This window comes from Cyprinus carpio, chromosome B3 (assembly GCF_018340385.1).
Source record: "Cyprinus carpio isolate SPL01 chromosome B3, ASM1834038v1, whole genome shotgun sequence".
In the NCBI taxonomy this organism is placed as follows: Eukaryota; Metazoa; Chordata; class Actinopteri; order Cypriniformes; family Cyprinidae; genus Cyprinus; species Cyprinus carpio.
Window position 1 is genome coordinate 31,818,766 of NC_056599.1, and position 16,173 is coordinate 31,834,938.

At 37.0% G+C, this 16,173-nt stretch overlaps 1 protein-coding gene across 1 annotated transcript; it reads right to left on the reverse strand.

Moving 5' to 3' along the window:
* Positions 1-777: 777 nt before the first annotated feature.
* On the reverse strand, positions 778-13,967 carry LOC109063875 (low-density lipoprotein receptor-like). The gene is made up of 18 exons (XM_042720801.1): positions 13,703-13,967; positions 8,409-8,531; positions 7,553-7,675; positions 7,092-7,469; positions 6,029-6,151; positions 5,811-5,933; positions 5,601-5,720; positions 5,205-5,330; positions 4,946-5,117; positions 4,627-4,854; positions 4,419-4,537; positions 4,198-4,337; positions 3,959-4,100; positions 3,685-3,828; positions 3,412-3,585; positions 2,435-2,515; positions 2,105-2,268; positions 778-1,932 (listed from the first exon to the last, which is right to left on the reverse strand). The coding sequence occupies exons 1-18, from the start codon at positions 13,758-13,760 to the stop codon at positions 1,900-1,902; spliced, it is 2,571 nt and encodes an 856-aa protein (XP_042576735.1). The 5' UTR covers positions 13,761-13,967; the 3' UTR covers positions 778-1,899.
* Positions 13,968-16,173: the final 2,206 nt, after the last annotated feature.

Here is a 16,173-nt window from a genome sequence, read left to right on the forward strand (position 1 = left end):
AACCACCAAACTGACAAAATGCACACTTTGAAATATGCCTCTAAAATAAAGCTGCCAATGCCATACACTCACATGAAATCCCGCCCACGTCATTCCACGCCTGGTTTTCTGGTCGCCCCACACAACACTCCAGAAACGTCAGAGATAACGAAACATGTTGGAGGTGCAGCTGTTTGCCCAGTCGCCTTAGTCAAAAACATGTACAGGTCATAGAGGTCCACCCACCCACCGGCCCCAACTAATCCGTGGAGCACTTTTCCCCGTGGGGCAAGTGTGCTTGAAAGCTGAGCTTTTCCTAGAATTCACTTTCCTGGAAATCACTTCTTTTCCTAGAATTCCAGAAGTCATGGCTTTACTATTGTTCCTTTGTGGTTTTATGGGTCATTATACACCTACCTAAAATAATATACATCCAGAAGAAAATGGTCTTATTTATAAGCAGTCACGTGTAAAATAAGACCTTTAGGTTCACATTTACAGCTGCCTTTGTGATGCTGTATTTTGCAGAAGTGATTGTTAGCCTGGGCCTCATGTGCTCCAGATGAAGGGATACATTCAGCAGATCTCTGGGAGAACAAATAGACCCTTGATCTCCTCATCTGCTGAAACTGATCCTCAAAGGGCCAGTGTTTTTTTATTCTAACTTCACTTTACTGAAGCTATGAACAGTTTCATCCTTTGCAATTCTAAACTATACTGGAATATTGGATTAATATTTAAGCACAGCCCTGAAAAACTGTTTATCATGACACATTTACATGACAAACACAACTGCAGTCAAGTGAAATCTTCAAATTGTTTATTTCAAGTTAGGTTTACACACAGGCCAAGAGCAATCATGATTGGATTTTCCGAAAATGCATCACTAGATTAATTAATCAATCAGAATGTACAGAAATAAATTCTTTACAAATAAACAGCTGACATAGTACACAGCAAAGGAAGCCAATTATCACCCAAAGATCTAGATTCGTAAAAATAAATAAAACATTTCTTTATATACAATACTGCATACTTAAAAATAAAAATGCAATGTATATGCAATAATAAACATATTTACATACATTATTTACACATTCAGAATGTAAAACAATTGACACATCACCTTGATTACAACATGTTTGTAATAAAACACGTGTTTGGGATAAAAAAAAATCATAGAAAAATCACTGGAATCATTGGCTCATATAATAAGTATGCTTTAAAATAGCGAAAGAAAAGTAAATTCAACATCAGGATTATATATACACAAAGCAGCTAGATATCGAGCTGCTGTTGGACGAAGTCTTTTTATCATGAACTTCCAGTTTCAGAAGTAACGTTGACCATTTTGGCACAAAAATATGAACTTGATAACTGCAAATGTTGTAAACAATGGCATAAAACGTTAGAAAAACCAACTTTGCACAGCTCATGACAGTAAATGGCCCATTTTTGCCTAAATGTATATGTACTGCATCTTAGTTATGAATTAAATTACAGTAATGTTTTGGAAAAATAGCATGCAGTGTTTTTTTATCCCTTCAAAAAAAAAAAAATACATACAATATTTACAATAACTTATAGACATCTCATAAGAATAAACCCTTAATTTTTTTTTATTTTAAGTGCTAATAAAATAGATCTATATTTTTTGCATAATTGATAATGTGAAATGCTAAGCAGCCTTGATAGCTGAGGTTGTTGTTGTCTGAGGTTTCTTTGTTTTTTTTTGTTTTTTTTCCTTGCGTCTGCTCTGGATCGTTTTTTTGCATCAGATGTCTTGTGTGAAAAGGCAGTTTGTATCTCCACTGTTCCTCAAATGTTGTTTTACTGCAGAACTGACCTCCAAGTAAGAAAGACATCAAATATGGCTCTTATTTTGAAACATCAGTTTTGGCATGGACTTCAATGTCATCATCATATTTCATCATCAATACTCACAACCTGTCTCTGTGAAAGTAAAATAAGACCATCATTATTAGACACAGTAATATACCAGACAGTAGTCTAAGTAGACTTATTAGTAAACCAATAAAGTTAACAATGCTTTAGGACATTAGCTAATACGACTAACATGAATATTGTGTAGACAGATATTATTTTTTTATAAAGTATATTGTACCTGCGGGTAAAAATAGCCATCAGAACTACTGTTTCTGCATAGATGCACCTGGTCCTCTGTGGTCTTTTGATAAACTGGGTTGTCAAAGTGTATGCTGTTGGTATTTTTCTGACGCCACTTTCTCCAGAACAGCACAGCACCACCCACAACCAAACACAGGATTGCTTTAAAAAGATGAGACATACAAAAGAAAAGATCTTTCACTACATCTGTTACATTGCGACTTTAAGTTGTGTGCACCTACATATTGCATTAAAACTCACAGGCTTTCAGAACACTACAAATTTTTATATTGCATTTATTTCAAATATTTTATATTGAAGCACTTACCAAAAGGAAGCAAAATGTACAAGGCCAACAGTGTGGAAGACAATGATTGAGACACAGCTTTGACATTACTGTAGTGGTCATCTAAAGAGAAAATCACAATAACTTGTAAAACAGATCACAAATTTCAATAAAACTATAATATGACCTTGAATGACCTTGAACGCCTGCCTGGAAATTTTCAGTATGCTTTGTAAAACCTTAAAGGGTTAGTTCACCCCAAAATGAAAATTCTGTCATTAATTACTCACCCTCATGTTGTTTCAAACCTGCAAGAACTTCGTTCATCTTCTGAACACAAATTAAGAAACTTATTGATGAAATCCGAGAGCTTTCTGACCCTGCATAGACAGCAACACAACTGACACATTTAAGGCCCAGAAAGGTAGTAAGGACATTGTTAAAATAATCCATGTGACATCAGTGGTTCAGCTGTAATTTTATGAAGCTACAAGAATACTTTTTGTGCACAAAGAAAAGAAAAATAATGACTTTATTGAATAAAGTCATTATTTTTGTATTCTTTGCGCACAAAAAGTATTCTCGTAGCTTACGGTTACAAAAACATTACCACAGTTGAACCACTGATGTCACATGGACTTTTAACGATGTCCTTACTACCTTTCTGGGTGTTGAACGTGTCAGTTGCATTGCTGTCTATGGAGAGTCAGAAAGCTCTTGGATTTCTTAATATTTGAATTTTTGTTCAGAAGATGAATGAAGGCGTTACAGGTTTGGAACAATATGAGGGTGAGTAATTAATGATAGATTTTTAGGTGAACTAACCCTTTAATTAGCTGGTTCAGGTAAGTTTAATTGAAGTTGGAGTTAAGCTCTGCAGGACAATGGCCTTCCAGGATCAGGATTGGACACCCCTGCTCTAGGGTCTTGAGATTTGGGTTGGGGCTTGGGTTTGTCTAATTTGCCAAGAGAAGGAGAAGAACTGATGGTAATGTCTGGGTGGATAAAGCAAGACATACCGGTCTGGGTGGATAAAGGAAGTTTAGTTGTGGTTTGGGATGGCTTGATTGGAGCAGGCTGAGTGGGTCGTTTAGAGATCGCAGGAGTGGGATTTGGTGTTGTCTTTGAAGGTACTTTAGGATGACTAGTTGTAACTATTTCGGGCTTGACAGAAGGTTCTGGTGTGACTACAGCTGCTCAAAATAAAATCACAAATGTTAGATGTAGAAATCAGCAGAAATTACAATAAGTTTACATCCATGTCTTGACAACAAGCACCAAATCTGACTTGCCTTGAACACATTTTCGCATGTCTCTGGCCAACATCATGTTGTCTGGGCAGGCACAAGTGTATTTGGGTGAGAGTCTATTGATTTGAGGGGCAGCCAGGCACAAGAATTCACAGCCCCCGTTGTTGACCCTGCACCAGTTGATTCCTGGAAAGATATTCAGAATAAGTTCAGAACTACGCTTAAGACTATTTCGTATTTTGAATGGAAAATCAATTCACTGAATGGTGACTGGGAAGGTACCGTCAAATGTATGACTATATAACGGCCGACATACCAGTCGGTTGCTTGAGGTTGTGGTACAAGACAATGTCCTCTGGGGACGAAAGATGTTCGGCCACATTCGTGATGTCTCTTCCAGTCACACGATTTGCACTTAGAATTGCGTTATTGCTCACATCTGTCCAAAACACTTTCTCCTAAAAATGACGATGGAGAATTCTTGAGTGAGCATTCAGGTAACCTCCTAAGCAAGGTCTTCCAATAACAAGTTTGAAAGGAGCATAAAAGTGTTACCTCAAAAACAGTGAGACCCAGAGGATGGGCAAGTTTGCCCTGGTCAAAGATCAGAGTACGCCGACCATCTCCCTGCATGCTGATGCTGGAGAGAGTGTGTAGTTTGGAGTCGACCCAGTACAGACGCTGGTTCAAAAGGTCTATGCGTGGGACAAGACAAGAAAGTGGGTCAGACCAAAGTTACACTTTATGGACAGTTATGTAAGTGGACATGTTCATACCAAGGGTTATTCCATTGGGCCAGACAATGTTATCTGTAACTAGAGCATAGCGGTCCCCTCCATTAAGACCACCTCTCTCGATCTTAGCTGGTGTGCCCCAATCAGTCCAGAACATGAAGCTACAACATATCAGAGAAGATTTAACATAGTAAACCACTTGCCCACATAGTTTGTCCCTACATTTTAGATCATCTGGGACTTGACATACTTCTTAATAGGGTCGACAACAATAGCACGTGGCTTGGCCAGGTTTTCTTTGAAAAGAGTCTTGCGTCTGCTTCCGTCCGCTGTTGCCACAGAGATGGCACCTTTAATGCTGTCTGTCCAGTAGATGTTCCCATGGATCCAGTCGACAGCGATACCTTCAGGTGCATCTAAGTCACTGCCAATCACAACACTGTGTTGGGAGGAATTATCTGCTGTATCCATTGGTGCTCTGGGAAAAAAAGACAAAATATGACATCAGGGAGCGCGGTTGGGTAAGAAGCAATTGAGACTCAAGATTGACCACGAGTCCAAAGATTTACCTGTATATCTTTTTGAGGGATAAATCCGACCAGTAGATCTCCCTGGAAGCAACATTCATATCCAGTGCCACAACATTCTTCAGGCGGGGAATAACACGTGTATACTCGCTGCGATCCAGAGTCATCTTCCTGACCTCATGGCGATTGGTGAAAAATAGGTAGGCGATGGTTCCTACAGAACCATGTTTGTAAGTATGAGTTTATCAGTATGCAAGTATGGGAATTGGGAAATGACTATTTGGACGTTTAAAAGCTGTACCGATAGCTTTGCAAGCCTTGCTGGCTGGGTCCATCTGGTAGCCATCCTCGCACTCACACTTGTAACTACCCATCAGGTTGACGCAGATTTGGCTGCAGGTGTCTGGGTTGGCGCACTCATCAATGTCTGAAGAAATCAAACAAATATGTGGGCTTGAAGTAAAATAGTCATTCTGTTGCTTCAGAACGGTGTCTGTAACACCACTGAATCAAGACAGGCAGCAACAGGATGGACTTACTGAACAAACTCTATCCTTATTTCCAGCTCAGAAAAAGCAAATAAGTTTAAAGTACAAATTAAATCATTCTTTGAACTGGATCTGCACCAAGGTCTGTGAAACGTACTATGACCAGATTTCCAGATGATTCAGTATGGGAACTAATTTCAATTTCTTACCTTCACAACGTCGCTTGTCCACCAACCAGAAGCCAGTGGGACAGAGGCACTCGTAACCAATCTTTAGGTCATTACAGATATGAGAGCAACCCCCGTTGTTGTAAAGACACTCGTTAGAATCTGTGAATTTGAAAATCACATATTGTAGCACAGGTTGGTTTTTTACGTAATTTTAAGCAATGCAACTCCTTGAAAGATGTTTTTACTTACCACATTCTCGTAATGGCTCATCGGACCAATCTCTACAGTCCCGTTGCTTGTTGCAAACGTTTTCCATGCTGATGCATTCACCACTGCGGCACTTAAACCTGTGTGGTGGCTCACAATGGGTTGCTGAAAATCAAAAAGGAGAAATGTAAGTTAAACACATCAGAATAACACCTGAAGCATATCAGTTTTGTGTAAAGAGCATAATTTGTATGGTTCACCATTAACACAGCCCAGCTCATCACTCAAATCTTTGCAGTCATATACGTGGTTGCATTGCCGGCTGCCATGGATGCAAGATCTGTCACCACATTGGAACTCATCCGGTCGGCATGTGGGCAAGGCTGGAAAGCAAAAATAGTTAATTATGTCTTGAGGATAAAATGGCTACTGGTGCTTTTAAGGTTACATTGTAACAAAGTGAAAAGCGATAACAGTAGTCTGCCATGAAAGCGACGAGCATCCAATTTATCGATACATTAGGTTCTATTTCTGCTGTGTGGCACCACCCCTGTGAAATCTCATTGGTCCACCATCCTGCTCCCACTAACTGTACATTAAACATTGCATTTTTCGCTTTTGCATTCAGTGTGGACAAAAAAAAAATGATCACTGGAAACAAAAAATGCATTTACAGTAATGCATTTCTAATGGCACTCTAAAGGGGTAAGGCATTTTTAATGTCCTAAAAGCAGAAATGTGAAAAAAAAAAACTATAGGGGTTTGTATTTTTTTATGTATTAAAAGCAGAAATGTGAAAAAATACTATATATATATATGTATATATATATATATATATATATATATATTAATGTGTACATTTTATTCTTCTATAAAAAATGTGAAGTTGCCTTTATCATCATTTTAGTTGTGGTAGTGCTATTCTAAGAAGACTGAGTCTTCCTGGCATCCTTGTGTGTACCGTGTAAAGATTATCTGGATTTCTGTCATGACAACTCTCGGAGGGCAAAGGTTATTTGTATCTGTCATGATATTTCTCACATTGGTCTTGGCTGAATCACCCCACAGCAGATCTAGACAGGTGGAGCTGGGGAAGGTGGAGGGTTTCTGAAGCACGCTGCAACTGCTACAGCAAGCACTAGTCATATATTTGAATGTTGAGCAGCAGCTCATTGGCTGCTGATACAAAAAGAACCAATCAGCTGCACCATGTGATAAATGATCTCATGATGTCAGATTGAGTCTGACCTGTCGGACTGCACCATCTAGAGTTTCATGACAGAACTTTGTATGTCAGTAGCATCAACAAGTCTTATTTCTTACAGCAGTTTTTCTCATCGGAGTGATCCAAACAATCTTCTCCCCCATCGCATTTCCAGCTACTGTGTATGCATTCCCCACTGCTGCAATGGAATTCCATAGAGGAGCAGGGGTTTTTGGTAGGTTTAGGCGTCCCTGTACTGCATTTCTGAGGCAATTCGTCTGAGCCATCAGCGCAGTCTGCATCTCCATCACAGACCCACAGTCGAGGCACACACTGTGCATTGTTGCACCTGAAGGAGTTGGAGCTACACGTGGTGGGTGGACAGGAGACTTCATCACTGCCGTCATCACAGTCGCTCTCTTCATCACACACAAATGCGGTACTCACACACTGGCCGCTGCCACAGCGGAACTCGCCATCCAGACACCGGCGAGGATCTGCAAGTGGTGATGGAGATTTTAAACACACGTGCACACCGGCAGCACCATGAAGATACACATAACTTCAAGATGTCACTAACCACAGCCTTCTTCATCCGCGCTGTTTTCACAGTCCGCTTTGCCATCACACTTCCAGCTCTTTGGCACACACTGGTTTAGTCGCCCACCACAGCTGAATTCACTGGGTCTGCAGGTCTTGGCCACTGAAAAGAGGGAAAAATTAGATTTTTGCATTTTCTGTAGAAAATATGAGTGTTGCATAGCTAGGGATGTAAGATATAATGATGTGTTAGCAGCAAATGTCAGTGATTTATTTATTTTTTTGATGCCAGTTGATATTGGATATTTAATTGTGCATAATCTTGGTCTGCTTATTTTTACATTTATATTACCTTTTTTCCACTGAAATAACCTAGTGATCACTGATTTTTTTTAAAAAGTAAAAAAATTAACACAACTAAACATAACACAAACTCAACATTGTAATCTCAAAACGAATATCCACTTTTTAAAACGTTCAAAATGATGTTGTGATGCCAAAATTCACTTGTTTCGTATATGTATTTTTATAAATTGTGTTCCAATTTTATTTATTTTAAACAAAACAGTACAGAATTTTAAATGCCAGACATGGCATCAAAAATAATTAATCAGCTTATTGGTATCAGACAGAATTTTACTCACTGCCACGTCATTTAGGGAAATAATATTTTGTACACGTGACCACAAAAAAAAAAAAAGAAAATTAAGCAAAATGTAGTTTAAAAGAGTTTTGAATACATTTCTCTCAGCTTCCAGTAGGAGTGTATAATTGCAATTGGATAAACACAGTTAACCACATTTAAATCATTGCACCTAGCATCATTAATGTCACACCAACATCTCTCTCCCGTCTCTTCGGGACAACTGACTTATCTTAGATGGAGGGATACTTACAGCAGGCAGCAGGAAGTTCATCAGTGCCGTCACCACAGTCATCAGTTTCATCACACACCCATCTCGATGTGATACACTTTCCATTGCCACACTGATACTGCCGTGGTTCACAAGTCAAAACACCTGTCAGATGGAGACATAAGTGATGCTTTGTAATCTAAAATGGCAGTAAGGGTAGGTCTTTTAGAATTTAATTAAGGAGGAGGCTTGCTCTGAGAAACACATCAACAAAACTTAAAGACAGCTCCACCACCATTTTTAAAATGATGACAAGTCATACACAAACAGAAAGAAACATGCTCTTGAAACTGGCTGGATGCAACAATGGCAGACTTTTAGTGAAAGTAGTAAACTTTTAAATTGATATCTAATAACATTCTCTGAAACCACCCAGTGTTTCTCAAGTAGAAGTGGAAGAGTCATGTGATGTTCATTAGTTAGTATTCATAGTTGTCAGGGAAATAATGATGTATTGATAATGGCCTTTTGATTGCATTAGCCCACAGCTCAGTGGATCTCTGTCACCTTTTTCTGAAAACAAACGTGGAGGTCGCAAAAGAATTCAATCACTGATTTAAATTCATTAATGTGAAATTTGGGAAATTATTTCAAGATCATTAAATTTTGAACTTTTATGTAATTTTTTTTTTTTTTTGCCAACAAAGTAGTGAAATCACTTAGCATAACATTAAGTGGCTTATTACTTATGTAAAAAAATAAAAATAATAAGACAGATATATTAAACAAACAATTCATAAATTAATAGACTATAACTTACATTATTAGATAAATATTTTTAATGTTTAAAATGAATCATCTCAAAGTTCATTAGCCTTAACATAGGCTGTTGCCAAGCAATGTGGCAACTTCACAAATTAATATAGAAAAATATTTACTTTATAGCCACCATTTTACAACATATTCCAACTTGGCTCATCCAGTCAGGATTCAGAGTTGGATCATTCTATCTTATAATGGAAATATGGAAATAAAATGATTAATGATTACACAAATGTATCATTTAGACAGGTCTTATCAGTATTTAAAGATAAACCTTCCATTGATATAAAACCGTTTATGACCTTAGGTTGACATCATACATCTTTTCAAAGTATGGCTGGCCGTTTTTTTCTGGTTTCATCGATTTATTCAAATTTAATGTTTTGCCATGTCTTTTTTTTTAAGAACCAATGAATAAAAGTTTTAAATACAAATATTAGCAAACATTAAAAAAGGAAAAAATGATTGATGACAGCACACCTGATGTATGTTTGATATTTAATTTTTGTATGATAGTGACATGTTATAGTCTACTAGGTATATTTGAATTTCCTTGAGTTTTTGAGTTGACCTCTGAAACTCAAAGTCTACATCTTGGCTAAGAAATATTTAGCACTCTTCTTATTTTAAATGACTTCTGAACAAATATGATACATTTAAGACAAGTTTATATATATATTTATATATATTATATTATATATATATAATATATATTTACCTTCATATTTCAAGCATCTTTTCCGCAAGTTTTTTTTGTTTTTTTTGTTGCTACATAAAGTGTACACACATGGGTCAAAAATTACCCATGCATGATAACACAAAAGAATAAAGACATTTTGTTAAAATAATTATTTTAGCAGTTATTTAGACCAACATATTTAAATGTTTATTTGCCACTTTGTCACACACAACATACAAATATCACTCATAAAATTGAAATTGAACTGTCTGTAGCTCAACTGTAGTGAATGTGATCGAATAGATGAAAATAAAACTAACAAAATAAAATCACCCAGGTACAGCACCATCTCAGATTGCCATTTCAGTGCTTACATGCCTCACAAATGACAACTACTGTTTGTGCTCCTTGCACACAGGCCTGTTGCATTGGAAACACTAGATCCTGCACCACATCCTTTTCAATTGACCATCCTGCCTGATGTATACCTGTGGCCGGGTGGTGTCTGTGTTTTGTTTTTTTATCCCACATCTTCCCATTGCCTCTGTAAATATGGTTTTGAAGGTGGGGTGTGCCCTCCAAACACCTCTTCACATGGGTCATGACAAGCTCTTTGACCATCTCCTTGATGAATAGCGGTTATGCATTGGTTACACCACCCATTTGATCTGGGTGTTGTTTGGTTGGGAGTGGGTGTCTCTAACCATTAGGCCACAACTCCCCCTAAATGTAATCAGTGTTAAAAACTCACCTGCCTCTAGCTTTCTAGTAACTCTTAGACACTGATTAGCTTGTTCAGGTGTGTTTGATTAGGGTTGGAGCTGAACTCTACCGCCCCTGGTGTAGGGACTGAGGGTTGGAACTTCCAGCACATTGTACCACAGCACCATGGGCCACCTCCATGTTCTTTGCTTACATGAGTAGGTGCAAGCCATGTTTACTCAGTCTGTTGGACTGGGTCTGAGTTTCCTCTTAGAGGACTCATCAGACAAGTGTCATCACAGAGTCTTCTTCATCTAGGAGAGCTGGCTTTACACCCACAACTCCAGATTGACCCTGTGGCACATAGTCTACTCTAGGTCATTAACATCTGATATTTCAGACTCTGAATCAGGACTAAGAATGGCCTGATCTTCCTCATCATGCAGCATCTCTACAAATATTTCAGCCATTAATCTAGAATGTCTGGGATCATTCATACTAACACTCTAGATAAAGAGTGCACAGCAAACAGCTGATCATGTATATACTGCTTATATATTGTCACTGTCAGACAGAATCCTTGATTTTCCAAAACTATTACTTTTCAGAAACACTGACAGACATAAAAGGTGACCAATTGTATTGATTTATGAAAAAAAAATAAAAAATGATGAAATGTGGCAATACGATGTTTCCACCTGACAGCAATGATATATACTTGTATATAATAACGTAACGATAAAATGCATTTCTTTCAAAGATTCAGCAAAGAATCACTCAGGCATGATTGAAATAACATAGGAAATGAACATGGGTCATTTTAGACACGTGTGTGTAAAACTGATAGAGAAATACAAAAACTGTGTTTGTTTATAAAGTAAGGAAGGAATAAAAACCAAAATAATGTGGAAGTCAAAAACAACGCAATTAAAGACTATGCGGAATAATAAATGATAGAAAAACATTTATTTCAGAGATTCAGCAAAGCAACACTCATCCATAACTGAAATAACAAAGTAAATAAATACGGGTCATTTTAGACCCATGTTGTGCATTAGAAGGGTAGTGACACAAAAACGATTTTTATTCAAAAAGTAGGAAAAAATAAAAATAAGGATTTGTGATGAATATTTGTGCATCAAAGGGTTAATCAGATAGTTTTGCGAGTTTTCAGTAAAGAGAACTTGAATCATGTTGTAGTTAATCAAATCTAAATCGTTATCCTGAATTGGTCAAACGTTCTGGAAAAAAATAAAAATCCTGTATCATCCAGATCTACTTCAAAGCACCATGCATTGTTCATTGTTTACAGATGCAGTTGAAGATGCAGATTTTGGCCACAGAATGCAACGTGGCTGTTTGCTTTTTTTCTTGGATGTCTCTAGTGTGTCTTATTATCTCAACAGCCTACTATCAAGACAGCTAAGGGTAGACAAAGACACGTGGCAGCCAAGCCAAGGATGTTATGAAAAGTTTATCTGTTATAACATAGATTGCCTAAGAAACTAAAATGCATCGTAACTGATAAAAAACCTTCTGGGCTACAAGAAGGTTATCTTCTCCCATTTAATGGAATATTTGTGGTGTATTGCTCTTGCTTCACTAGAGTCTGCATGACATAATTTGCACGTGTAGATACAATCGAGAAAACAGAAGCATATCTTTCTACAGTATACAGTATCTTGCACCTTTCTCTCATGTGTAAATCTTTATATAAAAACGATTGGTCTGATCATAAGAGTCAATCCAATATATGGGTCTACCTATCAAATCCTGTCAGGAACAGGTTACATTAAACCCCAAAATTAAACAAACAAACAAAAATTTAAGTTAGAAATTCAATTTTGCATGATGCAAAGTCTAATTTAAAGACTTTCACATTTGCATTTTTAATTGGTGTTATCACTAACAGCAGTTACTGTAATTAAAAAATGGTGGGGCAAACTTGACCTTGTACATATTTTTGAGAGATTCACCATATAGTAAAATCATTTCACTTTACTGAACCTAAAGTCAAACTAGGGTTACTTTTAAACTGAACTATCAGCTTTGTTTTACTCTACACAGTCCAAACAGCTCCATAAACTAATTATTTCTAAGCAAAATCTAGAGATAAGAAGCCTATTTATCTACAGTTACAACCCCAAATTACTACACCACCTCCACTAATAAAGACTCAGTTCTCAGTATATTTTTATTGTGCTTTACTGATTTTTTTCTAACATATGCAATAACTTTCATCTACACTGGTACCGATCCAGCAAGAAGAAAATCAGTTTGCGTGGGAAGCCAGTTCCTAATGCCTTGGATCTATACGCTACTACTGTCCCTGTGACATCATACACTGCAAATGATTTAGAACTTCTGGGAAAGGCATGTGTGCGAAAGTTCTATGGAATGAGGCCCCTATAGCAGACACATGGTCAGTATAAACACATGTGGTTACTGTAAGGCAATACTATGATTTGTCCTGCTTAGTGAGGTTGGAGAATTCATTCATGTTGAGCAAAACAGAAGCAAACGATGCAAATGAGTTCTGCAGAAAGCAATGAAAGCTTTGAAATACAACATTTAGCATCATCATAAACACATATGCAGAATAAAATAATCAGTATATATTTTGTAGGAGCCAAGAAGCAGGAAGGAATTAAGTTAAAGTCACTAATGCATAAAGGGAAATACCTATTGTATTGTGTAATCATGTATTAATGCAGAATATACATAAACATACATTATCTAGCTATATACCGTGTATATGTATGTGTGTATGTGTGTATGTGTGTGTGTGTGTGTAATTATGTATTTATGTATATTTATATATATATATATATATATATATATAAGAGAGAGAGAGAGAGAGAGAGATAGAGAGTTTTTTTTTTTTTTTTTTCATATGTATGTGTGTATTTATTTATTTATTTATTTATTTTTCTTAAATTACAATATCACTCATAAATAAACTTGGAAATAAATTGAGCGTAAGTGATTGTCATCTGAGCGTCACTTAACACGTGTTGGACACTGAAAACGATCTCTATGAGTTAAAATACATTCACATACTAATTAAATGATGCTTAAAAATAATTAATTATCATTAAAGATATCTAAAGATAACGTAAACTTGTTTACTCACCTGTTTGACCAGGACTGAAGAAAGTAACTGCCAGTAAAAATATTAATGAGCTCTCCATAGTCTCTCAATGAGCTGGTTAAAGGCCCTTCGCTTTTCTATTTGATGTGTTGGTCAAGTTTTTATTGTGGGTGTTTGTATTAAATAAATAGTTCCGATGAAGCAAATGGACTCGTGTTCATGCGAAGCTGTGGGGCAATGTATGTTTGTGAAGCGGTGGACCTAGATATGATGGTTGAACTTGAACCATTCGAATTTGAATGGGAGTGAAGCAGTGGCGTGCACGGGGCGGGGGGTATGGGGAGTTTGGGGGGTAGTTGGGGAGGGGGTGTTCGAGCCTCTAGCCCTTTAATCGCCGAGGCTAAAATGCCCTTTCGGTCCTGCCCCCGGACCGCGATTGTAATCTCGCAACGTTGCTTAGCCCCTGCCCCTACGGAGGACTGTGCACGCCACTGGTGCGTAGAGTGGGCGGGGCTTCGTGAAGAGAGGCGGAACTCGGTGGTGTGATTTAAGAGTTGCACAATCGAGGGCGTGGTCAAACGCAGTCCACGCCCACCCCAAACAATTCTGCTCTACAAGATTCCAGGTAAAAGAGGGGTTAGAAAACTTTAGCAATTACCTACTAATAATAATAATGCGAAAAACAGGATGACTTATCTGATAAGCATAAAGCTACATATCTGGACGAGATTGTACATGTAGGTTACAGTACATTTGTTCTAACCCCGTCACCTTTCAAGGCTGACAGAAGTCATAAAAGTAAATCACATCTGTATTTTTGTGACCTTGACACATCTGAAATACTATATGGTAATGGTCAAACAGAGTAAAGGAAAGCCGCTGTCATAAACACATTATTGACTTTTCCTTGTCAGTAGATTCTTCCTCCGTTATCTGTTTTAGAGAGTTCAAAATCCTATTTATGATTATTATACAGATGCACAACTTATGTAGAGAATGAATATGAAACTAAAAAACAAACAATATTTAGACAGCTTTTGGATTCCATTGTAAGTAGCTAATATTGAAAAAGTGAAAAAATGTTTTTCCTATTTATGATTATATATATAATATATATATATATATATATATATATATATATATATATATATATATATATATATATATATGTAAACTTTTTCTTATAAATTCTGGGGGCATATTATCCAATGTTCACCTGCACAAATTAGCAGTGATGTAAAAACACTGTGTGTGAAAAAAAGGACTCAGTGTGTAGCCTTGAACTAGTAGCCCAAACGTCATCAGAACATAGTCTTCTTAAACCAGCACTGGGACGTCTACCAAAACAATTCACTGCTGTCCAGTCATTTGTCCTGTCCTGTTTCGAGTAAATGTTGCCGAATTTCTTGGTTTTATAGCTTAATGTTGTCACTGAGGTCAAGATTTCCACTGAATGCCAGAATTATTGTTAAGTGCCTGAAAGCAGATCATATAATATAAAGACTTTCCCTGACTTTGCTACATAGAGGAAAATATTTGTTGGAGCTGGAGGCCCCTTGAACCAGTTCTGCTAATTTCTGTTTGTCTTGGGAATTACACATACACAATGCTTCAGATCAAAGGAGCACAAACATTGTAGTAGCTTCACAGTGGCAGCCGAGCTACAAATGAAATCGTTGTAAAAATAAAATGTAGTCGCAAAGTCAGAAAGAGTGTATGAGTAGAGACTTTTTAAAGAGGCTGCATCTGATCCAAAGTACACTGAAACATTAATATTGTGAAATATTATTGCAATTTAAAATAACCATTTTGTATGTTGATGTATTTTAAAATTGAATTAATTCCTGTGATGACAGCTGAATTTTGAGTATCATTACTTCACTCCTTAGTGTAACATGATCCTTCAGATATGCTGATTTGATGCTCAAGAAACATTTATTATTGTTATTAGTGCTGAAAACAGTTGTGCTGCTTCATATTTTGAGGAAACATGATACATTTGGTGCAGGATTCTTTAAAGAATAGAAATGTCAAAAGAACAGGAAATATTTGAAATAGAAATCTTTTGTTACTTTATAAATAGCTTTACTGTCCCTTTTTGACTGAATGCATTCATGCTGAATAAAAGTAAATTTCTTTAAATCTCTGTAAAAAAGACTTTCAGGCAGAACTTTTGTGGTGCATAAGGGAAACAAAAAGCATGTATGCAAATAAAAAAGTCTACTGTTTGTGTGGAGGGTAGGTGAGGTGAACGCTCTTATCTGTTATCTTTTCACCTGAAAGAAAAAAAAAACAAAACAAAAAAACTGCACCCCAGTCGTTAACTGGATCTGTCACTCTGCCACCACTCACCTCAACAGCATCTACCAGGAAGCTTCCCAACTTATCAAAACAAAGAAACTGAAATTCTACAAGTCATTTGTACTTAGTTGGGTGTATAAGTGGGATGTTTTGTGTTGTCAGTGTGTTCCAAATGCCAAACAAAAAATGTCAAAGCAAGAAAAACGAGCGGA